At 38.6% G+C, this 27151-nt stretch overlaps 3 protein-coding genes across 4 annotated transcripts; all 3 read right to left on the bottom strand.

Annotated features, from left to right (window-relative positions):
- Positions 1 to 4119: 4119 nt before the first annotated feature.
- LOC144639376 (ATP-binding cassette sub-family C member 4-like) lies at positions 4120 to 24792 on the bottom strand. 2 transcript variants are annotated; one of them, XM_078498686.1, is made up of 7 exons: positions 24771 to 24792; positions 13299 to 13842; positions 11799 to 12181; positions 9479 to 10806; positions 6835 to 7405; positions 6366 to 6502; positions 4120 to 5283 (listed from the first exon to the last, which is right to left on the bottom strand). In XM_078498686.1, exons 2-7 carry the CDS (start codon positions 13830 to 13832, stop codon positions 4376 to 4378), a joined length of 3861 nt encoding a protein of 1286 aa, XP_078354812.1. In that variant the 5' UTR covers positions 13833 to 13842; positions 24771 to 24792; the 3' UTR covers positions 4120 to 4375. The 2 variants fall into 2 exon arrangements, with proteins under 2 accessions (XP_078354812.1, XP_078354811.1); XM_078498685.1 differs by lacking the exon at positions 24771 to 24792 and adding an exon at positions 16888 to 16968.
- On the bottom strand, positions 18315 to 23565 carry LOC144639379 (ATP-binding cassette sub-family C member 4-like). The gene is made up of 3 exons (XM_078498688.1): positions 23466 to 23565; positions 22981 to 23116; positions 18315 to 21633 (listed from the first exon to the last, which is right to left on the bottom strand). Exons 2-3 carry the CDS (start codon positions 23063 to 23065, stop codon positions 20726 to 20728), a joined length of 993 nt encoding a protein of 330 aa, XP_078354814.1. The 5' UTR covers positions 23066 to 23116; positions 23466 to 23565; the 3' UTR covers positions 18315 to 20725.
- On the bottom strand, positions 23462 to 27151 carry LOC144637553 (ATP-binding cassette sub-family C member 4-like). The gene is made up of 3 exons (XM_078496625.1): positions 26850 to 27151; positions 24771 to 26098; positions 23462 to 24036 (listed from the first exon to the last, which is right to left on the bottom strand). The coding sequence occupies exons 1-3, from the start codon at positions 27149 to 27151 to the stop codon at positions 23462 to 23464; spliced, it is 2205 nt and encodes a 734-aa protein (XP_078352751.1).

The raw sequence follows: 27151 nt of genomic DNA, 5'->3' as shown, positions 1-27151 counted from the left end.
AAAATGTTTATTGCAACGAGCGCAAACAAAGTTTTTGGGAGCCTTAGATCCGCCGCGATCATCGTGTCCAATAACACTGTTTCCATTAGCACCAAACTCGTTAGCAATCTTCTGCTTTTCTGTCCATTGATCCTCAATCGCCTTTCTCTGGCAAATTGCCTGGTGTTGTTGAAGTTTATCTTTGCGATAAAACATTCTTGAACAGAAATTACATCCATATTCCTTTGCTCGCGTGTGAGTTTTCATATGTCGCTCTAAATCATATTTTCTGGTGAAATTTTTCTCGCATTGAGAGCAGATAAAACTCTTCTTAGTGTTCTCAGGTCGACAGTAAAGATCAAGAGATGATTTATCTACCTCGTCACTGATGCCTTCTAGAAATGCCTCCATGTCTCTGAAAGAGATTGGGTGACGGCGACAAAGGTCTTCCCATTCTTGCATGTTTAGCTCTTCTAATTCGTGATAAGCATTCATGTTTTTCACAACTGAAGGAGCAGTTCGAATGCGTCTACTTTTATATCTTTAAAATGGCAGGTTTACGTAATTGTCTAAATTTAGAATCGTACACCCCATTTCTCGTTAAAATCATCATTTCTATTTTTAGATGCAGGGCGCACACACTGGTTCGAAATAATTTAGGAAATAATTTAGGAAATAATTTACCACCGCTTTCGAGGACTTTGTTGTATAGCGATGACATCATTATATTGAAGTTTCTGTAATGAGACGTTTTTCTTTGAAAGGATGTATAACATACTAAACACACTGTTTTGCAGCCATCGATAAAGATACCCCAGAATAGTTCCCGATGCAAAGTACTAAAGGTATTTACTTTCGATTTTCCTGTGTTCTTTAGCAATTAAGCAAATCAAAACAAGGAGCTGATCAAGACACAAATTTAAAATGTTCCGAAACAGAACAAATTCTAAAGGTTCAGGATGAGACAAATGAGATAACTACATCACACTATGATATAAATTGTAATTTTATGGAATCAAAATAGTCTTTAGCTTTGTTTATAATTATCCGTTGAACCATTTTATTTTGGCGCAAATGAATACAATCGCCCCGCTGGGGGCAGGTTTTTACCATTTTTCAGACTAAAATCAACCGTTTTTATACTAAAAGAGCCTGACATGTTTTTTCTTGGTACCATTACATGAGACTTCGAGTACATGTACTTTTTACAGACTTTTTTTGCTTTATTTCCTTAAAAGAAAAGATATTCAATTAACGTTTCCAGAATTAGGGGTTTCGCTTAACACAAAGGCCTTACTAACTTGCTTTTCCCAAGGGTTATTATCGGAGCGAAAAATTCACACTCAAATCTTACAACAGTTCATTTACATTTCTTTAAAGTGAACTTTCTTACTGTCAAAAGGTTCTAAACGTTTTCCACTTCAAAATTTTGTATTGAGTTAAGATCATAATTTCAAGAAATCATTTAACTAGTTTAGTGACCAAGTGCAAACAACGCCAAAAATAATCAAACTAACAATTATTACAAACAGCAAAATAGATTTACAATTGCGCTTGCAATGACGGGGTCATTTTGATTTCATTTTGATTTTAACAATATATATTGAGTCATTACTGAGTAAACCAGTTCATTTTCGATTTATTTAGTTGGGTGCGAATGGCTTTTACTAGAAGTTAGCAGTAGAAGTAAGAAATTATCAAATCAGACAGAAACAATAGAAGAAAAGAGCTAATAGTGCTAAAATCTCGTAGAAACTCGAGTTGGCAAAACTCACAGCAGGTCATTTTCGCATTTTACTGATTTAAGAAAACTTTCTTACTGTCGGATGAGATTAATACATTTCCATGTTTATGAAAATTTATGTTCAGATCTACTTATCAATTTCAGTTGAAGAGTAAACAGCGACAAACAAATCGAATCAAATGCTTTTACAAACTACAAAGAATTGCGCCTACAATAAGCGGATCAGTATATTTCCATTTCTTTTTTCTCTGTGCTTATTAAACAAATCTTTTCATACCTTTAAAAGTGCGTTCCGTTTTCTTCAAGCATTCAGTAAACCATGCATCAACAAATTACAATACCTCTCGCTCTTGCAAATACCTCTTTACTGCTTTGGAACACTGTCCTGGACAAATTTCGGTAATCCACATGTGGTAAACTTGGTTTTTCGTTCAGGGAAAACCATTCAAAGTATAAAGAAATCTCAACTCCGACTGCAGAAACGGCTAAACGAATTTTAACAGTGCGCCTACATGTGTTTGAAAGTGCTGTAGCTACGCTTTTGTTTAAAGGCAAACACGGTTTCTCAAAGGACATCAAACAATTAGGCGGTCAAATATGTTCACAGATGCGCTTCAATGATTTGGCACAGAAGCTTTATAGATGTTAACGTTATAGGTTAAAAAAATTTGATATCGAAAGTGGAAGACCCCCGGACGCTCGCATTACTGTACACATATTAGGTGTTTAGTTTTATTTTTAATAAAGATTATAAGATATCTTGCCCCGCAATCAGTGACTGGACAATTACAACACACTCACCTTCTCACCATAAAATGATCGGTATTGGTAAGAAAGAATAGCGCATGGCACACTTTTGCGGGCGAAATCTCATGTTAACATGTTGTGGAACCGTGTCGTTACTAACATTTCGATTTCTTTTTTAATGGGCTGATTTGAATACTTTAAAAGAGTTCTATGTTCCATATCCAGAATATCGTTTACGCTCTTGTTCAAATACAAACTCGCGGTTTTTGCAAAGGACAGCCTTGAAACAACTATTTAGTAAATATCAAGCTCAGTTAGCCCAGGATGTAGACAAAACTTCTCATTTTTACTTGTTAAGCGTTGAAAACTTTTATTTTTATTAGCGGGATTTAGGCCGGTAAGCCATATTTTGAAATAAACACTTTAAAGTCAGTAAACTAAGGATCGTTTATTAAACAAAAACAAAAACAATAGTGCTAATAACTGAATTCTTTTAGTTTGTAAAGAGCAATATACACGCGTACGAGAAAGGATTACAAGAGTTGTTGCTTTATTTTTTTCCGATTTGCTGATCGATAGGGAGAAAATACTTTTCGCATTTTCACTACACAACTTTGGAAGGAAAATGTTTGCTTTGCTGAGCGGCTTTTTAAAGTATAAAGTAATTTATCGTTTACAGACCCATTCAATTGAGAATACACATTGATATTTCTCCCCATAAAATAAAATTATACGTTTATTTCATCATGTTATGAAGTCCGCTTACTAAAATCATAATTTTTGCAAAATATTTATATCTACTAATTTTTGACAATAAACCAGAAGGGAGGGGGGAGGCATCATTGCATGATGTTATGCTCTAAAAATATCTATTAGTAATTACATCATCCGATTTATTTTTAAACTATGATGTCATCCTCTATAATTGGTCACCCATTACGTCATGAACGCCCCTACACCCTTGCGCATACGTCTCTTTACCCGATGATGTCATCCCCCAGAAAGGAAAATTACGTCATCCCCAGGGGGGATTGTGACGTCCTGTACGCCCCTTACGCCCTTGCCCATGCGCCCTGGCGTTGAACTCTTATTCTTACACTACTTGTGTGTGTTTGAAAATAAATAATCGTGAGTTGAGCATTACGCTAAATTACTTTCTTCTGCATCGTGCACTCTTGTATTTGTTCGAGGTTTCGTACTAGCTGGAATTGAATGTTTACTGGTATGACCTTGCTGTATAGAACAGATGTTTTACAATGTTTTTCTTTTCAGACATCTCTTTTCGAGGCATCTATCGTAGTTCTTATGTATGTCTCACATATTCACTACGTCATCTACTACATACGCAGGATATAAGAACCTACATCTGACCAGCTCTTAACGTACGCTCAGTTGGTAGAGCAATCTACCGGTAACGAGTAATGAGCATAAAACCCTTCCTTATATTAGGCCAGAAATTTCCTGTACGTTATCCCCTCGCAAATTCGTCAAAAAAATCTCGGACTAGGTAAAAATGATGGGATGCTAGTCGTACCTTTTAAGGGGGGACTTGGTAGCCCTTATGAAATGTAAGAAAAAGCAGCCGTAAGAGTTATCGCAGTAGCCTTTAGGGCATTTAGCCGAAAAGTTGAATAGAAATTATTTTTTCAGTCAACTGGTCTTTTTATTTCTGTCTCATTCATGTTTCGAATTCATCAATAAAAAATTATACATTCAGTTAAATTACATTCAGTTTGGATGTATGCGTGGCTTTTAGACTTTTTGAATTGGTACCTCTTTGGGGTGAAAATGAATTCGAGCCAAGCCATCAAATGAGATTCTGGTCCCTTTGAGGGGTATTTTTAAAACTTTCCGACGAGCGCCCCCTCAGTTTTACATGGGAGTCCCCTCTGGCAAAAATATATCTTAAATACCTGCAACTCTCGCCATTTCACGCAAGCTACTTCTTTCCCTATTTAAAAGTGAATCAAACCTGCCAAATCCATCAACCTCCCCATTTTTCAACACCAAAATCATGTCACAGTCTCTAATCGTGTTTAAACGATGAGCTATAGTTATGACTGTGGAGTTACTCAGTTTCTCACGCACGACTTTCCAGATTGTTTGTTCTGTGTCGGGATCCACGTGTGCAGTGGGTTCATCCAAGATGATGATCTTGCTTTGCTGCAACAGAACACGGGCCAAACAAATTAGCTGCCGTTCTCCAACACTAACATTAGCTCCATGTTCCAGCATCTCGTGATCCAACTGTCCTTCAAGACCCTCTACCAACTCTTTCAGTTGCACATTTTCTAAAGCTCGCCATAAATCTGCATCTTGAAATTGCTCAACAAGATCCAAATTTTTCCTCAGTGACCCGCTAAACAGAACAGGGCTTTGCCCAAGGACGGATATACATCGTCTAGCTTCTTTGAGATTGATGTCTTTAATTGGGATGTCATCTACCATTATCTCTCCATCAGCGTCTGGCATGCGCATCAGGGCTGTCACAAACGATGACTTACCCGCACCTGTGCGGCCTGCAACACCGATCTTTGCTCCTCCTTTGATGTTAAGACTGATTTCCTTTAGTACACGAGGTCCCCCCGAATAGTACGTCAGCGATACATCTTGGAATACGATAGTTCCTGTGCGTGGCCAGTTTTCCGGGGGAAGTCGTTCCACTTTGTACCCTGGCTCAGAATCTAGTTTGGTGTACGTCATAACTCGTTCAACTGACGTCATAAAATTCTCCACATCAGAGGTTTTTCTGACAGCGTATTGGGTTATGACAGCAGATTTGATGACGTAAACAAGTGCAAGTCCTGCAAAAGCTGTTGATCGACAAAAAAAGGAAATTGCAATTTTTAGCTTATGTTATCTATGCTTTTTCGCACGTTTTCTTCAAACTCAACTTACGCAATTCTACGTGAAAATTAAAAAAAGAATTAACTAAGGATGATTCTCTTGTTCAAACTATCGAGAGAGAAAAAGAACAGCAATTCTGGACAATTTTTCTCTAATAATATAAAGGCCTATATTAAAGTAGATCTCTAGATAACGGTGCTAAACGCATGCATCAAGAACTGATGAGCGATTATTGAACTGAAGAGAGACACTTGTACATCTTTCTGCCAAAAGTGCACTTGTTTCGTCACTTCTAGCACGTTTTGTTTTTCAACAACGAGCGCTAGCCTTAATAGTAAAAACATCTTGGTAAAACGGCTGGTACAAGAAACGCTCAAGGTCATGTTTGGCCAGTTTATTTCACACTGTTCGATTTTTACACCAGCCAGACCCACGACAATCGTCAACATTCAACTTTTCCTCCTTAGTCGAAAATGTAACTAATTAATGATATTTATTCTCGATTCAGCAGCAACACGTAAGCCATCTTGGAATACCAACGAAACGGAAGAACATATCACATACAGAAAAAAGCCTAACGTAATCAAGTTAGTCATAAAAGTAGTCATGTAACAAACTGGATACCACAATTGCAAAGAGCATGATGAAATTATTAAATTTCTACGACCATCTCTCTTTAGAGTGAGATATTATGCGCGATATTATGGCGGTTTGAAAGTTTGAAACATTTAAACGATTGGTATTACAATCCAAAACCTTTTTTCATACAAGTCTGTTAATTTTTTAAACCTCCAAACCGCAATAAAGATTTAATTTACAGTTACAAAATAATTGTCGTTAAGTTGACAATCTCACGGGTTTCTTCACACTCTATACATTTCTGGGATCACATATATCATGAAACGTCCCAGCAATGTTAACGACGTGAGCTACGACTGGCAAAAGCGGCAGCGGTTTCATTGTGTAAGTTCTTCAGATTGATGTGGTACTATTTCGGGTACTTGAAAAATTAAAACAAGAGTGTTTTTTTGCTACCAGGAACACCTACCGGCATCCTGAGACACCAAAACGGCTGCTAGAGCCACTGCTCCAATCAACAGGGAAGCGAGAAGATCCAGGCGTACACCTAGCCATCTACCACTGGCCATCACCATAATGTAGGACTGATTGTGTACATCTTGATATCTACAGCAGTAAGGAAACCACAGTTGCTAAATAACCTTAAAACCCTTACCTTCAATCGCATCAGCTGAGGAACAAGATGATGAACCATTTTGTATAATAACAACAGTGACCTTAGAGTTCGGTTCCCCATAGCTGTTTTCAGTCTTGTTTCCAAAAATACATATAAAAGCCCACAAGAAAGGCCCAAAAGGTTATAGCATTGTCTTTCCAGGCGGAAAAGTGTTACCATCGGATTATTTTACAGAGTTGGCTCTAATATCAACTTTGCAGCACACTAATCCACTCTCAGCCAAACGACACTGATTTAAGAAAAGAACACTCAATCAACTTACCTGTAAAATTGATCCACGAAATCCCTTTGTCTTCCTCTTGTTCGAATTGTGTCCAATCCATTCAGGGTCTCCGAAATGTGCGAGAAGACGGGACTACGGCATATGGACTCTAACCTTTTCAATTCTCTTGACGTCTTCAAGTAATACTTCGAGATGTACAAGACTAAAACGGTCGATGGAACAAAAATAAATAGAAGCCAAGGGTTTGAAACAGTTGGTATGATTACTGATGCAAAGATTATCAAGACATACTGGATTGAAGTAAGAAAAGTCCTGGGCAGCATCTCGTCCAGGCAGCCTACATCTTTCGAAAATCGATTAAGGATTCTTCCCACGGGATTTGAATCAAAGAACAGAACTGGTGCTTCTAAAATTGCCACAACCATTTTATCGTGAAGACGTTCAGAACATCTTAGACAAATCAAAAAGAAACCAAATGCTCGTGCTATGGCAAATATGAGGCACGCACCAACGAGGCAGGCATAGATAGTAAGGTTTGTCTTCTCTTTCTGATCCTCTGGACGTTTCTTTGTCAAGAACGACAGCCACACGTCAGGAGCAATTACCATTCCTGAGAGTAAATCGGCAAAGAGAAACACCAGAATAAGAAACAAGAAGCTTTCATCACTTTTTATCTTCGATGAAAATAGAACTGGCCATGAAACTTAGGAGACTTTAAGACTATTTAAATCGCATGCTTGTCTCGAGGAAAATTTTAAGGTGAATTTAGTTTATTATTTGAAGGTCGTCTAGTTTGAAATTTTCAATAAATCTTCATTTTTTTTCAATTTATTTAAAATTCACGTCCTAATTCTTTTTCTCAACCTTTGATAAACAAGTCTCTAAAATTATGAAAACATCTTACAAGTTTACGACACATTCCACTACAAATTTATGAGACACATAAGAAAAACTGCATATTGATGATTAAAACACATATATCATTTACTTATGATCCTCTTGGTTTGAGCTAGTGGTCACAGTTTGAAATCATTCTTTATACCTGAGAAAGATTAATGTTCATTTTGTCATGAGCGCGCGCGGGACAAAGAAAAGCCTGAGTTCCCGACTGGAATTGAACCCATGACTCCACACTAATCACAAACACCTGTCATCTTATACCCAGGCGGAGGAGGGGAGGTTATTCAATAAAGTCTTTTATTATATGGAGGAGAGTGTTTTACTGGGAACTAACTGAAACCACGCGTAGATTCCATACGCCACTCCATCCGGGACCCGAGTGGCGTATTTTCCGTATGACACTCTTGTGAGAGTGACATATCGCTCATTGACGTCACGATTCGCGTCTTTTCTACTTTGTTGAATGAACTTTTGGTTTCGTGTCGATTGTTGTTAGGAAGTATAGACACGAAGGTTTAATTTGTTTAACTAAGCAATGAAAAAGAATGAGTTTTCCAAAACAGTTAAGAATGAGAACACGATAATGAAACATTGACGATTTCAAGGTTTTTAGAGGGAATTCTTCGCAAGGGATTTCAAAAACTTTGTGCAAGATGTCGTAAAGAAGAAAACAAAAGCAGTTGAAAACTATCGGCCGTCAAGACTTTGCCGCATCGGATTCAAGTCAAAGTCAGTGATGTTTTCAGTTCTTACGCGTTATTTAGTTCACACGTATTTTGTTTTATTGGAATTTAGTTAGTGTTTCTATATCCTGGGCACAGTTGTTTTGTATTCGATTTGTAAAACTGGCTAGATTATTCGAAAACAATGAAATAAAAATCGGCAAGATCAACTACATCTGGTCTCCATATAATAAAAAGAACATTACACGTTGGCTCAAAGATATGAATTTTATGTTCTCGTGGCAAAAGCGATATCCCACTCGTTCGCTACGCTCACTCGTGAGATATCGTTTCTGCCACTCGAACATAAAATTCATATCTTCTCGCCACCGTGAAATATCCTCTATATATGTACGGGCAGGCTCCACCAAGAGATCCATACCATTTTTGACAGAACAAGTTAGTTTTTTTCAATGTATTTCATATAAAATGGTACTCCTAGCTATAGTAGAAATACTGGTCCCCTTTTCTAAATTTGTCAGCTAAGTTACCTCTTTAAAAATACTAATATGAATCAGCCGTTATATATAAATGCGTCTGTCCGAAATATTTTCAGAGAGCCATTGAAAAACCTTAATGACCGTTTTCCCTACCCTTTTCTACAGTATAACTCGGGAAATACCTATCTTATTTGGAAGAAGAAAGCCAACCGGTACAGTCTAGTATAGGAAATACTTTCTTTGACGAGCTTACTAAAATGATTATTCTATTATTGGCTATCCCGCCCTATCCCCCTTCCCGGGGGCAAGGACCTAAGCAGCATTATTGGCTACATCAGACGTAAGCGTCACGGTCATGCCAAGTCTGATGCAAAATTGCGCATCGCAAGGGAAACAGGTTGCACGAGCAAAACCGTAGTATAGCATTCAATGGAATTGCAAATAATTAAAAACGTCAACCGTTGCGACACAAACGCCGTGAAATCGTTGTATTCCTTATTGTAACACGACATTTCAAGCAACTGAATTAATTTCGGTTGATAGTCAAAATAAATTGCCCAAGTAAGACAAATCCTTTATAACTATCTACAAAAAAAGAAGCTGGAAAATACTTAGTCTTACCTTGAGATATGAAACAGAAGAAAACTGCCGCAAAGATTACTGACCAATGTATTCCGCTTCTGAAGTAGTCCCAGTAAAGCTTGAATGATACCACTCCGATGGCGCGATCTTCTTCCGATATTTGTAGACTCTTGACCACATTTGGAAGTGTTATCACTTTACCACAACTATCACCAACTTCACTTTTCTCTTCATTCGTTGAAACAATGTTCTCATCTGACTTGTTGTTTTCTAGAACTGTTTTATAGAGCGGGTCAACAGTCGTATTTAAAACACCTTTTTCTTTTAACTCAGTAAAGCTTCCCTTTTCCAATACACGGCCTTTGTACAACACAACCACTTCATCAGCTTCTTTCATGTGCTGTTCTTGATGAGAGGTCAACAAACGTGTTTTATTTCCCAGTAGGTCTTTGATGCATGCTTGAAAGATATGTTGGCCAACTTTGAAGTCCACTGCACTCAGAGGGTCATCTAACAAGTAAAGGTCTGCATCAGCGTAAACTGCGCGTGCTAAACTTACTCTTGCTTGCTGACCTCCACTCAGAACTTCGCCGCGTTCTCCAACAACCGTTTGGTCAGAGTCAGGAAACTTCTGCATGTCTTCTGTAAGGGCGCATGCTTCGATTATTCTGGTGTACTTGGGTTCATCGTATGGTTGACCAAACAAAATGTTTTCTCTTATGGTTCCTGAGAAGATCCAAGCTATCTGGGGAACATAAACAAGAGTGCCTTGGAAGGTAATGGTTCCGCTTATGTCTGCGACCTCGCCAGCAATCGCTGAGAGAACAGTAGACTTTCCACAGCCCACTGGTCCGGTGATGACTGTTAAACTTTGTGACGTTGTTGTAAATTCGATATCCTGCAGGATAAATTCATTTTCTCGTTTGATTTCCTTGCATGTCAAACTTGACACGAACAAAGTCAACGGTTTATTTTGATGTTCTAATTCAGTTTTAATTTTTTCCTGGCGATCTGTCAGACCACTTTTTAATTTGATCGAGTAGCTCTTTGACTTACTTTTGTTTTCTCTATACTTATCACCTGAGATGGCAGGTAGGTTCTCTAAAAGAAGAAAATGTTCTATTCTACCGAGCGAAGCATAAGCGTCGTATATCCCCAGAAATCCCTGGGCAAAGTTGACGCAAGTGCAGTTTCTCAGTAAATTGATAAAACCGAGTAGTATAAAGACATTGGCAGGAGTGATGTGTTGACCAGTTAACACAAGTGTAATGACAGACAACAGAGTTGCAATTGGCGAGGAAGCTGACAGCAAGGCAGCAACAACTGACAAAATGGCACTTTTCTTCCGAATGATGCTGATTTCATGTCTGAAAGCAAAATTATTGACATTTTGAGAAATATTTTCAGGTAATAAAAAATGAACATGTAACATTTTCTAAATACTCAGTCGCCCTTTTTCAGTTACTGTAGCATAATATCGTTTCTTAACACTCTGTTTGACTAAATATTGTAAATAGATACATGGTGATTGCTGAAATCATTTAAAATAATGTAATGTAATGTAATGTAATGCAACGAAAACAAAATAAAGGAGCAAACATTAAGGCAAGCATGCGATCAAACATCTCTGGCCATGCCAGTCACAACGAAAATTTTGTTGTGATGTCACCAGGTCACGTGTTGATTAGTATGCGACCTGAGTGATAAGCTTTTGCTGTCTTTGCAGCTCTTCCAAAAAGTGGCTGTATCTAGCAGTTTGTAAATTATCACCGTTTTCGACTTCTTTACTGACATTTTAGCATCAATTCTCAGAACAAATGTTCTTTGTTAATGAAGCGTAAAACTAATTTCCTGATGCGACTCACTCGTGTCTCGCGTAATCGAATAACCCATAATATTCTGTTCTGTTGCATGGTAGTAGGGATTTTGGCTTCTAGCCGAGAGGTTTTCAATCTCTTCCTCGTTGGCACTGTAGTGCCAGCTTGTCATTCTAGTTTATTGCGGTTGTCATTGAAATTCGAACTCTGATTCAAAATACAACTAACGATTGCGTTTTTCGCTGCCGTCAATCATAATTATCGCGATAGCCAACGAACATTGAAAATCAGAAACAAACAAAGTGGATCGAAATCTACCAATCACAACTGACATATTTGACCTTTTGACCCGATTGAAGTGAACTTCTGTTTCCCGAGAGGTCTGCTAAGATGATTGACGGCAGCAAAAATCGTAAACCGTTGGTTGAGCATTGAATTGCAGAGTTCGCATTTCACTGAAAACGGCGATAAACAGTTAATTCCTAGTAGATAAGCTCAAAGACTTAACTCAGTAGCTTACAACATATTTGTCTTTTTCTTACCTTCGTGTGTGATTGATCTTTTTACGGTATTCATCCTCCCACGCATGCGCTTTGATAGCGCGGATCCCAGAAACCACCTGGTTCATCAAGGAGATGCGCCGGTCAGATAATGCTGCCGTGCGCACGCGCAGTGCTGCACCAACATAGGACAGCAAGGCGAAATATGGTACAAGGAGACACAGGAAAATGGCTCCCATAAGAGCCTGCCAGCCAATCAGATATGCTAGTAAAATCGATATCGCCACAAGGTCGAGGGACCTAAAGACGGATACGAAAAACCACTTGACAGCTTCCTCTTCCATTCGCTGAACATCGTTTGATATAAGGTCTATCACATGACCTGTTGTAAACTGCAATAATGCATGCTTGCTGAGAAGTAGCGTCTGCAAAACAAGAAATTCTAAACTTTACTTTCTCTAACGAAACATGGCGTCAGTATAACTTTGTGGACGCAAAGTATTGGTGGTTTTCACCTAATGCCATCAAAATTCAAAAATCTAAACTGTTAATCAATCCTACAAAACTATTCTTTTCAGGTATCGTTTCCGTTCGTCAGTAAATTTGTCCTCTTGCCCACCAACATGATGTGGCTGACATCTTCCGTTAAGGAGCTTAAGGTTGCCATTGCACTTAATACCCATGGAAACAGGAACTATGCTACTGTTAAGGTCGCGCAGGACCCTTGCTCATTAATAAATTCATTAGCCAAATTTCTTGACGGGGTGCTATCTTGTAAAGCTTTAATTCGCTACATTTTGACCATCGATTCCCCTTAAATTTATCAACGTTATTAAGGGATGATGGAATTACATCATGATTGTCCTTTTACTGAGAGATGACCGTTAACTGTAATGTTACAGGCTCTTAAAAGTTCAATTGCAGATAATGCAATTTTGTGTTCAAGTTTTCGGCTACAACAGCGCACCGAATTAAATGATTATATAACCTAGTGATGAATCATAACCTCTTTTGTGTTATGACAAGAACGAAATTTTCGATTTCAAAAACTGCTATAAGTTATCTGCTTCTAAGAGAGTAAAAGTGTGAAATCTAAACTTTGAAACGTGCAATCTTCATTTTGAGAACAAAATTTCAAAATTCGCTCTTGTCATAACACAATAGAGTGCGCCAAGTTCATGTTCCTCGCGAATCAACTCCTGAAATTCTATATCGGCGAAGAAAACTTGGACACAAAATTGCAGGATTTTCCGCTTCCGAAGACCTTCCGAGTCAATGTTTACAACCGGCGTGTGCTATATTCGCAGCTGTGAATCTAATTATGATAATTCGCTTTGTTTCAGCGCACGGTACGCAAAGCTGAGAACAATACCGCTTAATTACTTGTACAAAGAACTTTAAGAAAAACATCGTCATGAATATTTCGTTTGTTGTCGGCTTTAGTCGTCGCAGTTCGTGCATACTCTTTAAATAAATGCATATATAATGATCTCAAGGGTCCTGCGCGACCTTAAGCTAATTTCTATTATTATTTATTTTTACCTTATGGTAGATTAGACCTTTAAGAGCACTGCTTATTTTGATACCCAAAATCTCACATCTGTAGTTTTGCTGATGCAGGGAAAAGCAGGCGATCAAAGCGTTTATAGACAAAGCTAATGTACAACCATAGAGAAGAGGATTTTTCTGTGGCTCAGTTGACATAAGCGCGGAAACAAGATATCCTAGAAACAAAGGTTGAAGCACACATGAAATGTTATTCAAGACACTCGTAAATACAATAATTATGGCGTCCTTTGAGGTGAGTAGTTTTGTGACGCTTTTCCAAAGTTTAGGCCTTTTTCCATATCCTTTGTAATTTGAAATTTCTTTGTTCCAGTTTGTTTTAAGCTTCTCTGTGGCGAAACAGGTAGAGTTTTCTGTTGAAAGAGGTAAAAAATCAGACTGATTTAAAGTTCGCTCGCTGCCAGTCTTGAAGATACAGTTCATCCATTGAAAGAGAAGGAGAGACACAAAGCTGACATTTTCAGTATCATCCTCGTCGGTGGATATTTTCTTGTATCCATTCCTTGGCATGATGCAGGATCTGATAACCAACAAAGAACAACACTAATGTACACATCATACGCAAGTTGATCACAATGATAAATCTTTTAAAATTTGCAGAATCGAAATTTTCACTGAATGAAATCTTTGGTGGCAAAATTGAACAAGACTTTTAAACAAGGCAGAAAAGTGCTTGACGGTAGTGATAGAACTTGACAGTCATGTAAAGATTTCAAATGTATCAAAGCTTTGATGGTAACTTTGAGAAACCGTTGATAAATCATATAACATTTGACAGTATATTTGGAATCTGCCCACATTTATTTTTATAACTATATATCTTAATATCTAAAAAGTTTTCACAACAACTGACTTTTTTTCATAACATGATTTATCTGACAGCAATTTGATATGACGTCATATTTTTTTTAAAATGGAAATTAAAGTTTCCGTGAGAGCCATATAGTTTCAAACCGTGCATTTCAGAACAAGTTTCACCCTTTTTGCAATAATTTAGCATGGTGAGATCATTTTAGCATGCTTTTGTTCCTTTGATTTGGTGGTTGTTTGAGTTATTGGAAAACTTTTACCTCCAAAAATCGGAGGGAAGGGGCGACTGTACACAGGCTACTTCGTTTTAGCTCGAGCTTGAATTTACGAATAAACAGCCGCTAATACGCTTCAAAGACGAGAACGTCCCACTTCTTGTTGCCATCCGTGGATCAAAAGCGTTTTTGCGTTCTTTCATTATTTTATATTATCATGCCTTGTGACGCTGCTGGTACTGCGGACTTCAAAGAAAACATTTTTGGATGCACTAAACATCCTATACTACCCTTCCGAAATTCGTCCCACCTCTAACCAGCTTGCAGAAGACTTTAAAAAGCTCGATCTACGAACATTTCTGTTTTTATGTTCGTTCCTTGTGCTATGTCCCAACTTTCTAGCGGCATATGTCGCATCAATGATAGTAACATGTTCACCAGGGTCACGTACTAGCGTACGATGTACATTCGACACAGGATAAACCTCTGGCATTTTCCATGGGAGCCCAACACACCGGTGCGGTGAATATTTGTTCGGAAGACCTATAATCGCCTACGATTTTCTAATTAAAGTGTGATGAAAAGCTGGAGAATTTTTGCCTAGGTTATTTGTGACAAGTCTCTTATCACGGATTAGTTCTTTAGCGAGTGTTTTATGGATGTTATGTAATGTTTAAAACACGAACAGCAGTGTTTTATCGAGTTTAAAAATTCGAGGCATAGCCGATAATTTTTAAACTTGAAAAACACGTGCTGTGAGCGTTTTGATCGACTTCAAATACATTTCTCCAAAATCGTGTCCGTAAGGAGCACAAACAATTGCGCTTTTGTACACGTGCGAAGAAATATTAGCATACACGGAAAACACCTGATTGACATGTAGGAAGAAAACGTTTCCACCCTCACGTGTTCGGCATGTTTTCGTTGACAGTACATGGCGGCGTCCTGTTTGCGAACGTTTTAGGAACTTAAAACCGCCGAAGAAGAAAATACGTTTTTACAGAGAGCAATAGCGGAATCCACACGTTCAGTGAGAAAGTGGTCTGTGAAAATTTGGAGTGAATGGCAGAATGGAAGAAGGAATAAAACCCTTCATTGGAGTCTATGGGATACAAGGCTAACGTTTCTGAAGTACAAGAATTGGACACCGATATGATTAAAATTACGGCTGAGTAGTTAAAATTTTGGTTGGTAGGATCAGTTTTTAACAACTGTACTTTCAATTTTCTGTAAGAGTGAATCTAGTGTATTATTATTCTTTACCTGAGAGAATACTGTTAAATATTGTTTTCTCTTTGCTTTGGTTGATGTCCATACAAAAAAATGCAAAAGAAAGAATAGTAATAAGGGGTGTTTTATCAATATAAAGTGCATGCGCGTGATGTACTATCATCGTCATGATTGGGGATGGGGCTCGTGAATTATTAATTAGTTTTTGAAAGAGTCTTTGCAAAGCTATTAGTGACCATATGGAAAAATGTGGATAAACATGGCTTGCTGGTTAAAATTCTTACTGGTAAGTGGAGTGACATTATTGTTATTGTGGAACAGTTTTGTATTACAGCGGTTACAAAGGGCTATTACTATAGAACATGGCAGCAATTGTGCGAGTTAGATGACAAATTCAGCCATTTCTGATATATTGTTAATTTCCGTTTGTTTACCCGAGAACCGACGAAGATTTGAAAGTTGACGCGAAGTTTTCCGAAGGAAACTGAAGATTTCCGACGATTTCAGAATGATATCAGCACGGATTACAGTGTAATGCAGTTGCGGCACCCTGTAGATTCCATGCCGAAACAACATAGCTTAATCAATTGCAACAAACTGTATGAATTTGAATTGCTAATTTTTAAAATATCTCTGTCTAAACATCGACAGCATGGCACTCTCTTGATAATAATCAGTTAAGGTTTGCAGATAGGGTTCATGATTGGCAAAAGTCTGAATAACGATAAAAAAAATCAAGACTATCACGGTAACGAACAACTCTCATCTGCGAAGGCCGCTTTTCAAGGCTTTGTTTACTTTTCACTCTATGTTATGGTTCAGTTAGCTGAGAAACCGTCGTATGGATGTTCTCCTCTACTCAATTTTACCTTCAATCTTTCTCATTTTGACAAAGTTTTGACAAAGAGTCATGATTGACCATAATAAGACATAAGAGGAAAGAAAAACAATTGAAGCTAGATATTATTAACAATCGAGGTTCGACTTCTAGGAGAATGGCCACTCTTAATAAAATCAGAAACATGAAAGTATTAATTTGAACTCTGTTTCCCCCGAACTCTTGCATTTAAAACCTAGCCATGATTGCACTGAATTAAGTAATCATATAAAGCTGCAAAAGATTTCAGGTGGACCACTTGTCCCTCGACTTGTACGAGCCTTAACAACAATATAACTCATTTGCTTATTTTTGCCGCAATTAGGCCTTCAGTCCTCCATCGAATCTATCTCCATTACTCTGTTGACAATATATTGTTTAAGGGCATTTTTCGAAGTCATATTTTCACCAAAAATATATGAGTAATAGTTACCTGAATAAAGGCAGTGGTCAAAAGCTCATCTAGTTTGGGTAAATATCGTTCGCAAGGTTTGCACGAAAGCAGTTTTGAAACATAGCCTGGAGGGAATGAAAACGACTTGTCTTGATAATTAATGTGCATTATGAATAAACATAACTTTAGAATAACAACAGTGCAAGCAACTGAGCCATGAAACATTTCTATGAACAGAATATCGAGGTGTTTTGCATAACAAGGCTCTAGAAGCCAACTGACTATCAAGGTCACGCTATTGGTTTTGGCAATCAACCCCCCAACCTTGCCGCCTTCTTTCATTTACAAGCTTCAAATTTGTACATAGATCCTAAATATTAAAATACCGACAATATTACACATGAATACTATCATAACAATAAATATCCCACAATCCTATGTACTGTATATATTATATTTTCGCCAGTCACATAAGTGTTTATCACAAATCCCCCCTTCAAGCATCCACAATACTCGAAACGACCAACCTTTACTCGACGTTCCGGGCTACAGTTTCCCATAAACAGTCTTCTTCCATGCTTTTTATCGCACACGGTAAACATTGCTACTGTTTGAAATTGTGCTGCTGTTGTATCGCCGGCGGTTGAGGACCCCGCGTAGCCTGATTTGAGACGTTTTCCTCTGTTCGCGCGCTCCCGAGAAAAGACGTCTGAAAAAATAGCTGCTAATGCCGTCCGGTGTTATGACGCTTTTGCTTTAAATCTGTTTAATTCATGCGGAAAAGTTTCTGTCGAGTCCAGCGATCAGATTGTCAACGAAAAATCGCTTGAATAAAGGATTACAGGGTACAAGATTGTTTTAATAATAATCTGACATGCAGCCATTTAGACGGTTACAATAAACTGACAAGCGTGTCCACTTTCTAACTACCTGCCAAGGTGCTAAGGAAAGTCGAAAGTTTCCAATTTCTGGTTATATATTCCGTATTCGTTTTAACGCAGAAAGAAGCATGCAGCTTTAACCGGCTTCGTTGCTTTGAAGGTTTGGTCTTTGAACTACACCCTTGCAAAGTTTTGGAGCGAGTGGTACTGATTGAAAGCAATTGCTTGGGTTTACCTCGGAGTAAAAACTTGTGAAATTTTTTCAATCTTGGATTGTTGCTCAGGATCACTAATCCTTATCTAGGTATGGAACCTGACCGTGCCTTAGTAAATGGGTAAGTAGCGGTTGTCGTAGGTTAGCCGTTTTGTATTTTCCGTCTAAACCTTAACCCATCTCGGTTAACTACCCTTGATGATCCGTTTTGGATTACCATAAGATAATGAATTCTTGAACATTGTAAATAGGATTTAAATAAAATTTATTACCTTTGTTAATAGCCAACTGTAATGGATGAAATTTAGCTTTATTTAACCCTATTCAGACCGGGCTTTTTGGACCTTCTCTGACCGTGGGGGGGGGGGGGGGGGCTTCCAGAATATTTAAGCAATCACAATGAAACTTATAGGATGTGCTGTATGTCCGAACATCTTTCTTTTGGTATACGTCACGTGGGATGGTGACGTCACATCACGTGACAATTACATCATGATATCAAAACAGCCGCCATCTTGGATCCGCCTTCTTGGACTTCAAAATTTTTCAAAAATGCCACAAAACCACCAAAAATCAAAATCACCCTCAAAATCAATAACAAATGTGTTTAAAACCCGTAAAAATGTAAAAAAAAATTCAATTTAAGTTTATTTTTATTAACAGAAACACGCAAAATTACAAATTTGGGAAAACATGCCTGTCAATATGCCGTTGCCACGGTGATGTCAAGTTCCTGACGCATCATCCAACCCTACCAAATTATTGCCAGATAAATTTTAGGAAAACTCAGAAAGTTTGGCAGCGTTTGGTTAAATCCTTAAAAAGTTATAAGAGTTCAAAGTCAGCGCGGGCCTCAAAAGCGCCCCCCCCCCCCCCCCCCGCCCGGTCTGAATAGTGAGGGGCAAATATTTATATATATTTTTTTAAATAAAGAGCTTGAGAATAAGTTTTATTACCCAAATTCTCTGCTTTTTGCAGTGTACAGTATTTTAATTTTATAATATAAAGTGTCATAAGTAAAATATATTTTGCGAAAGTTAAGATATTACGCAAGGTTTTAGATTAAAGCAAAGCTTGTGAGCGGAGCACCACGGGCAAGAAACTTTGGTACACCCATCAAGCCGAGCAAGAAAATTTGATAGTCACGGAGTCAATAAAAAATTGTTTCGGTCCGACTCAGGCTTATTTTAAAACAAGAAGCACCATGGCTTCAAAGACGGGACTAGACGCGTTATTTCCTGTTGTTGCTGCTCAACAAAAGATGCGTTACACTGAAGCGTACATCCAATCGATATACGTTATATACGATATTCGTTCGTTAGTAAGATCAAGCGCTATGTTTACACCGCTTTGAATTTAAAGATGTCTTTTTTCTATCTATAATATTAGAAAACATGAAATATAATTTGTCTCGATCGTTTATACTTTGTGTTAGTCCTTTCTAATTATCCAGATCTACTTTGTTTTGTGATCTAAGTGAAGATTTCTTGTTGAGTTAAACGCTTATACAATATGCGACGTAATTAAAATGGTAAGTAATAAAATTTTAGAAACTTCACTGACGCAACTAATTAATTCCCTCTGTCCCATACCCCTTTCTCCATCCAGGCAATTTCAAGTGGCCGATAAAAGATGACCCGTAGTAAACTTATCCGAATGTGCGACCTTGAATACCCTTCCTACAAACAAATAAACAATCAAGCTTACCCGAAAGCATGAGAAGGGCGTCGGCCGCTAGTTGCTTTGGCCCGTCTAATGAGTTCTCAGGAGGTCTAATTGGAGGTCCCCGCCGCAATTTTGTGGACCTTGTGGGGTCGAAGACAAAGTCCAAGGTAAAACTTATCATAATGAAACGATGAAGAACTAAAAACTTTCTCTTCCCACTAAAAACGTGTAAAAATTACGTGCTCTGATACTTCAGCAACTCGTGCGTAAATACCGTACGCGCGCACTTTCCATGAAGTATTCTATATTTTGTGTGTGTTTGAAAGTTAAGAATCGTGAGTTGAGCATTACGCTAAATTACTCTCTTCTGCATCGTGCACTCTTGTATTTGTTCGAGGTTTAGTACTAGCTGGAATTGAATATTTACTGGTATGACTTTGCTGTAAAAAACAGATGTTTTACAATGTTTTTTTTTTTTTTCAAGACAATCTGTTTCGAAGTATCTATCGTAGTTCTTATATATGTTTTTCACATGTTCACTACGTCATCTACTCCATACGCCGGATATAAGAACCTACAACTGACCAGCTCTTAACGTATCAAGGCTTCGTAGCTCAGTTGGTAGAGCAACCCACCGGTAACGAGTAATGAGCATAAAACCCTTCCTTACATTAGGCAAGAAATGTCCAGTACGTTATCCCATCGCAAATTCGTCAAAAAAATCCCGGACTAGGTAAAAATGATGGGATGCTAGTCGTACATTTAGAGGGGAACTTGGTAGCCCTTAAGTTGCTGAAATGTAAGAAAAACAGCCGTAAGAGTTATCGCGGTAGCCTTTAGGGCATTTAGCCGAAACGTTTAATAGAATTTTTTTTTTTCAGTCAACTGGTCTTTTTACTTCGTCTTATTCATGTTTCGAATTCGTCAATAAAAAAATATACATTCAGTTTGGATGTATGCGTGGCTTTAGGACTTTTTGAATTGGTACCTCTTTGGGGTGAAAACGAATTGGGGCCAAGCCATCAAATGAGATTCTGGTCCCTTTGAGGGGTATTTTTAAAACTTTCCGACGAGCATCCCGTCAGTTTTTCATGGCAAGGAATAAGGCTATTTTATCTTAAATACCTGCAACTCTCGCCATTTCACGCAAGCTACCACTTTCCCTATTTACAAGTGAATCAAACCTGCCAAATCCATCAACCTCCCCATTTTTCAACACCAAAATCATGTCACAGTCTCTAATCGTGTTTAAACGATGAGCTATAGTTATGACTGTGGAGTTACTCAGTTTCTCACGCACGACTTTCCAGATTGTTTGTTCTGTGTCAGGATCCACGTGTGCAGTCGGTTCATCCAAGATGATGATCTTGCTTTGCTGCAACAGAACACGGGCCAAACAAATTAGCTGCCGTTCTCCAACACTAACATTAGCTCCATGTTCCAGCATCTCGTGATCCAACTGTCCTTCAAGACCCTCTACCAACTCTTTCAGTTGCACAATTTCTAAAGCTCGCCATAAATCTGCATCTTGAAACTGCTCAACCAGATCCAAATTTTTTCTCAGTGACCCGCTAAACAGAACAGGGCTTTGCCCAAGGACGGATATACACCGTCTAGCTTCTTTGAGGTTGATTTCTTTAATTGGAATGTCATCTACCATTATCTCTCCATCAGCGTCTGGCATGCGCATCAGGGCTGCCACAAACGATGACTTACCCGCACCTGTGCGGCCTGCAACACCGATCTTTGCTCCTCCTTTGATGTTAATACTGATTTCCTTTAGTACACGAGGTCCCCCCGGATAGTACGTCAGCGATACATCTTGGAATACGATAGTTCCTGTGCGTGGCCAGTTTTCCGGGGAAAGTCGTTCCACTTTGTACCCTGGCTCAGAATCTAGTTTGGTGTACGTCATAACTCGTTCAACTGACGTCATAAAATTCTCCACATCAGAGGTTTTTCTGACGGCGTATTGGGTTATGTCAGCAGATTTGATGACATAAACAAGTGCAAGTCCTGCAAAAGCTGTCATTCGACAAAAAAAGGAAATTGCAATTTTTAGCTTATGTTATCTATGCTCTTTCGCAAGTTTTCTTCAAACTTAACTTACGCAATTCTGCGTGAAAATTTAAAAAATAATTAAATAAGGGTGATTCTCTTGTTCAAAATATCCAGAGAGAAAAAGAACAGCAATTCTGGACAATTTTTCTCTAATAAAGGCCTAAATTAAAGTAGATCTCAAAATAACGGGGCTAAACGCATACCTTAAGAACTGATGAGCGATTATTGAACTGAAGAGAGACACTTCTACATCTTTCTGTCAAAAGTGCAATTGATTCGTCACTTCTTGGAATTGCGCGTTTTGTTTTTAAACAACGAGCCTTAATAGTAAAAAAACATCTTGGCAAATTTGCCGGTACAAGAAACGCGCAAGGTCATGTTTGGTTCATTTCACACTGTTCGATTTTCACACCAGTTACAGAGCCACGACAATCGACAACAATCCACTTTTCTCCTCAGTCAAAAATGTAACTAATTTATTTCATCTTTGAAGATGAAGTTAGTATGTGGGTGGGGACAGGGGGGACTGAACCTCCCGCCTCCCGTACCTCTTACTCCCGCTTCCCTACCATTTACTTCGCTTCCTGCCCCTTTCTGTAGTGGTTCCCTCCTCTTTGTCCCATATCTATTGCGAAATATAACGAAACATTGCGAAACTTTACTTGTTTTCTCTCGGTTTCCGCCACCTTAGGAGTCCCGCTTTCTGCCCTCTCTTCTCCCGCTTCTCGCCCCTTTTCTCCCGGTCCCCCACCCCCATGTCCCCTTCCACTAGTATATTTATTCTCGATTCAGCAGCAACACGTCCGCCATCTTGGAGTCTTAACGAAACGGTAGAACATATCCCGTACAGAAAAAAGCCTAACGTATTCATGTCAGTTATAAAAATAGTCATGGAACAAATGGATACCAGAATTGCAAAGAGCATGATGAAATTATTCCCCCACTCTCTTTAGAGCGAGATATTATGGGTGGCGGTTTGAAAGTTTGAAACATTTAAATGACTGGTAATTGCAATCCAAGAACTTTTTCTCATACAAGTCTGTTATTTTTTAAAATCTTCAAACCGAAATAAAGATTTGATTTACAGTTACAAAATAATTGTCGTTAAGTTGAAAATCTTACTGATTTTTTTACACTCTTTACATTTCTGGGATCACATATATGAAACGTCCCAGCAATGTTAACGACGTGAGCTACAACTGGCAAAAGCGGCAGCGGCTTCTTTGTGTATGTTCCTCAGAATGATGTGGTGTTATTTCGGGTCCTTGAAAAATTAAAACAAGAGTGTTTTTTGCTACCAGAAACACCTACCGGCATCCTGAGACACCAAAACGGCTGCTAGAGCCACTGCTCCAATCAACAGGGAGGAAGAAGATCCAGGCGTACACCAAGCCATCTACCACTGGCCATCACCATAATGTAGGACTGATTGTGTACATCTTGATATCTACAGCTAAGGTAACCACAGTTGCTAAATGACTTTAACCAAAACTCAAAACCCTTACTTTTAATCGCATCAGCCGGAGTAACAAGATGATGAACCATTTTGTATAATAACAACAAAGACCTTAGAGTTCGGTTCTCCATAGCTGAAGTTTTCAGTCTGGTTTCCAAAAATACAAAAAAGCCCACAAGAAAGGCCCGAAAGGTTATAGCATTGCCGTTCCAGACGGAAAAGTGTTACCATCGGATTTTTTTTACAGAGTTGGCTCTAATATCGACTTTGCAGTGCACTATTATTATTTACTCTTACCTGAACGCCATTAATTTGAGAAAAGAACACGCAATCAACTTACCTGTAGAATTGATCCACGAAATCCCTTTGTCTTCCTCTTGTTCGAATTGTGTCCAATCCATTCAGAGATTCCGAAAAGTGCGAGAAGACGGGACTACGGCATATGGACTCTAACCTTTTCAATTCTCTTGACGTCTTCAAGTAATACTTCGAGATGTACAAGACTAAAACGGTCGATGGAACAAAAATAAATAGAAGCCAAGGATTTGAAACAGTTGGTATGATTACTGATGCAAAGATTATCAAGACATACTGGATTGAAGTTAGAAAAGTCCTGGGCAGCATCTCGTCCAGGCAGCCTACATCTTTCGAAAATCGATTAAGAATTCTCCCCACAGGATTTGAATCAAAGAACAGAACTGGTGCTTCTAAAATTGCCACAACCATTTTATCGTGAAGACGTTCAGAACATCTTAGACAAATCAAAAGGAAACCAAATGCTCGTGTAAGGGCAAATATGAGGCACGCACCAACGAGGCAAGCATAGATAGCTAGATTTGTCTTGTCTTTCTGATCCTCTGGACGTGTCTTTGACAAAAACGATAGCCACACGTCAGGAGCAATTACCATTCCTAAGAGAAAAGCGGCCAAAAAGAACAACAGAATAAGAAACAAGGAGCCTTTATCACTTTTTATCTTATTTATAAAATGGCCACGAAACTTTAGAGACTTCAGCAACATTTTCCATCTTTCTCGGGAAAATTTTAAGGTGAATTTAGTTTATTATTTGGTGGTCATCTTGTTTAAAATTTTCAATAACTCCTCATTTTTTCTATTTATTTTACGGCAAATTCACGTCCCCATCCCTTTTTTCAGCCTTTGATAAACAAATCTCCAAAATCGTCAAAAACATCTTACAAGTTTACGACACATTCCACTCCAAACATATAAGAGACACATAAGAGATATTGCATATTGGTGATTAAAACACATATCATTTACTCATGATCCTCCTGATTTTTCTTATAGTTTGAGCTGGTTACAGTTTGAAACCATTCTTTACCTGAGAAAGATGTAATGTTTATTTTGTCACGAGCGTGGGACAAAGAAAAATCTGAGTCCCCGACAGGAATTGAGCCCATGACTCCACATGGCTTCCAAACACCGGGCGGGGACTCAGATTTTTCTTTGTCCCATTCTTGTGACACGATGAACATTACACATCTCATCTCGTTGAATTCCTTATTGTTAAACGACATTTCAAGCAAATGAATTAACTTCGGCTGATAGTCAAACGAAATTCTCCAAGTAAGACAAAAATTATACGAGACACTATATACTCCTAGAAAAAAATACTTAGTCTTACCTTGAGATATGAAACAGAAAAAAACTGCTGCGAACATTACTGACGAATGTATTCCGCTTCTGAAGTAGTCCCAGTAAAGCTTGAATGATACCACTCCGATGGCGCGATCTTCTTCCGATATTTGTAGACCCTTGACTTCATTTGAAAGTGGTATTACTTTACCACAACCATCACCAACTTCAATTTTCTCTTCGTTCAACAAAACAAACTTCTCATCCAACTTTTCGTTTTCTAGAACTGTTTTATAGAGTGGGTCAACAGTCGTATTTAAAACACCTTTTTCTTGTAACTCAGTGAATCTTCCCTTTTCTAAGATACGGCCTTTGTGCAACAAAACCACTTCATCAGCTTCTTTCATGTGTTGTTCTTGATGAGAGGTCAACACACGGATTTTATTGCCCAGTAGGTTCTTGATGCATGTTTGAAAGATATGTTGGCCAACTTTGAAGTCCACCGCACTCAGAGGGTCATCTAACAAGTAAAGGTCTGCATCAGCGTAAACTGCGCGTGCTAAACTTACTCTTACTTGCTGACCTCCACTCAGAACTTCTCCGCGTTCTCCAACAACCGTTTGGTCGTAGTCAGGAAACTTCTGCACGTCTTCTGTAATGGCGCATGCCTCGATTATCCTGGTGTACTTGGGTTCATCGTATGGTTGTCCAAACAAAACGTTCTCTCTTATAGTTCCTGAGAAGATCCAAGCTGTCTGGGGAACATAAACAAGAGTCCCCTCGAATTTTATTGTTCCACTTATGTCTGCGACCTCGCCAGCAATCGCTGATAGAACAGTAGACTTTCCACAGCCCACTGGTCCGGTGATGACTGTTAAACTTTGTGACTTTGTTGCAAATTCGATATCTTGCAGGATAAATTCATTTTCTCGCTTGATTTCCTTGTACGTCAAACTCGACACACACAAAGTCAACGGTTTAACTTGATGTTTTAATTCAGTTTTAACTTTTTCCTGGCGATCTTCCAGTCCAGTTTTCAATTTGATCGAGTAGCTCTTTGACTTATTGTTGTTTTCTCTACACTTATCACCTGAGATGGCAGGTAGGTTCTCTAAAAGAAGAAAATGTTCTATTCTGCCGAGTGAAGCATAAGCGTCGTATATTCCCAGAAATCCCTGGGCGAAATTAACGCAAGTGCAGCCTCTCAATACATTGATAAAACCGAGTAGTATAAAAGCATTGACAGGAGTGATGTGTTGACCAGTTAACACAAGTGTAATGACAGACAGCAGAGTTGCAATTGGCGAGGAAGCTGACAGCAAGGCAGCAACAACTGACAAAATGGCACTTTTCTTCCGAATGATGCCAATTTCATGTCTGAAAGCAAAATTTTGAGGCTTATATTTAGGTAATGAAAAATGAACATGCAATATTTACAAAATACTCAGCCACCGTTTCTTCAGTTACTGCAGCATGTATCAGTTCATAACGTTCTGTTAATATTGCAAATAGCTATAAATACATGGTATGTTTAAAATACTCTTCGCCGTGACAATAAATTTTACAAAAGATTGCTATAATCACTTACAATAAGTAGTAACCCTATCAAAAACAAAATAAAGAAGCAAGCACGCAAGCATGAAGGCAAGCATGCAATCAAGCAAAGGAGGCCCTCATTTGACCAGTCACAACGTAAATTGTGTTGTGATGTCACCAGGTCATGTGGCGATCACTAAGCGGCCAGATCGAGAAGCTTTTGGTGTCTTTTGCAGCACTTCCAAAAGTGTTTTTTTATCAAGGGGCTGTATCTAGCAGTTCGTAAATTATCAACGTTTTCGACGTCTTTGCTGGCTATTTATTAACAATTCTCAGTACAATTATTTTTTTTAATGAAGCGTGAAACTAATTTGCTGATACGACCCGCTCATGTCTCGGTGATCGAATAACCCATGATATTCTTTTCTGTTGCATAGAAGTAGTGATCTTGATTTTTAGTCGAAAAGTTTCCAATTTCTTCCACGTTGGCACTAGCTGTAGCGCGAGCTTGAACCAGTTTAACCAGTTATTTCCTCGTAGATAAGCTCAAAGACCCATGCAACTAGTAACAACATATTTGACTTTTTCTTACCTTCGCGTGTGTTGGATCTTTTTACGGTATTCATCCTCCCACGCATGCGCTTTGATAGCGCGGATCCCAGAAACCACCTGGTTCATCAAGGAGATGCGTTGGTCGGACACCGCTGCTGTGCGCAAGCGCAGTGCTGCACCAACATAGGACAACAAGGCGAAATATGGTACAAGAAGATACAAGAAAATGGCTCCCATAAGAGCCTGCCAGCCAATCAAATACACAAGTAGAATCGATATCACCACAAGGTCGAGGGACGAAAAGGCCGATTCAAAAAACCACTTGACAGCTTCCTCTTCCAT

Source organism: Oculina patagonica, chromosome 14 (assembly GCF_052425735.1).
Source record: "Oculina patagonica isolate OP01 chromosome 14, crgOcupat, whole genome shotgun sequence".
Taxonomy (NCBI): Eukaryota; Metazoa; Cnidaria; class Anthozoa; order Scleractinia; family Oculinidae; genus Oculina; species Oculina patagonica.
Note: the sequence above shows the minus strand (reverse complement) of the source record. Positions and strands in the feature narration are given on the sequence as shown.

What these genes read in the sequence shown, in the direction of transcription:
- LOC144637553 (XM_078496625.1), bottom strand. Translation starts at nt 27,151, where the DNA reads ATGGAAGAGGAAGCTGTCAAGTGGTTTTTTGAATCGGCCTTTTCGTCC. An exon ending in AAGATCCAACACACGCGAAG is followed by an intron (nt 26,099 to 26,849) that starts GTAAGAAAAAGT and finishes TTTTGCTTTCAG; the next exon opens with ACATGAAATTGGCATCATTC. An exon ending in TTTCTGTTTCATATCTCAAG is followed by an intron (nt 24,037 to 24,770) that starts GTAAGACTAAGT and finishes CTTTTCTCTTAG; the next exon opens with GAATGGTAATTGCTCCTGAC.
- LOC144639376 (XM_078498686.1), bottom strand. Translation starts at nt 13,832, where the DNA reads ATGCCAAGGAATGGATACAAGAAAATATCCACCGACGAGGATGATACT. An exon ending in AAGGTCTAATCTACCATAAG is followed by an intron (nt 12,182 to 13,298) that starts GTAAAAATAAAT and finishes CTTGTTTTGCAG; the next exon opens with ACGCTACTTCTCAGCAAGCA. An exon ending in AAGATCAATCACACACGAAG is followed by an intron (nt 10,807 to 11,798) that starts GTAAGAAAAAGA and finishes TTTTGCTTTCAG; the next exon opens with ACATGAAATCAGCATCATTC.
- LOC144639379 (XM_078498688.1), bottom strand. Translation starts at nt 23,065, where the DNA reads ATGGCTTGGTGTACGCCTGGATCTTCTTCCTCCCTGTTGATTGGAGCA. An exon ending in TTTGGTGTCTCAGGATGCCG is followed by an intron (nt 21,634 to 22,980) that starts GTAGGTGTTTCT and finishes GTCGAATGACAG; the next exon opens with CTTTTGCAGGACTTGCACTT.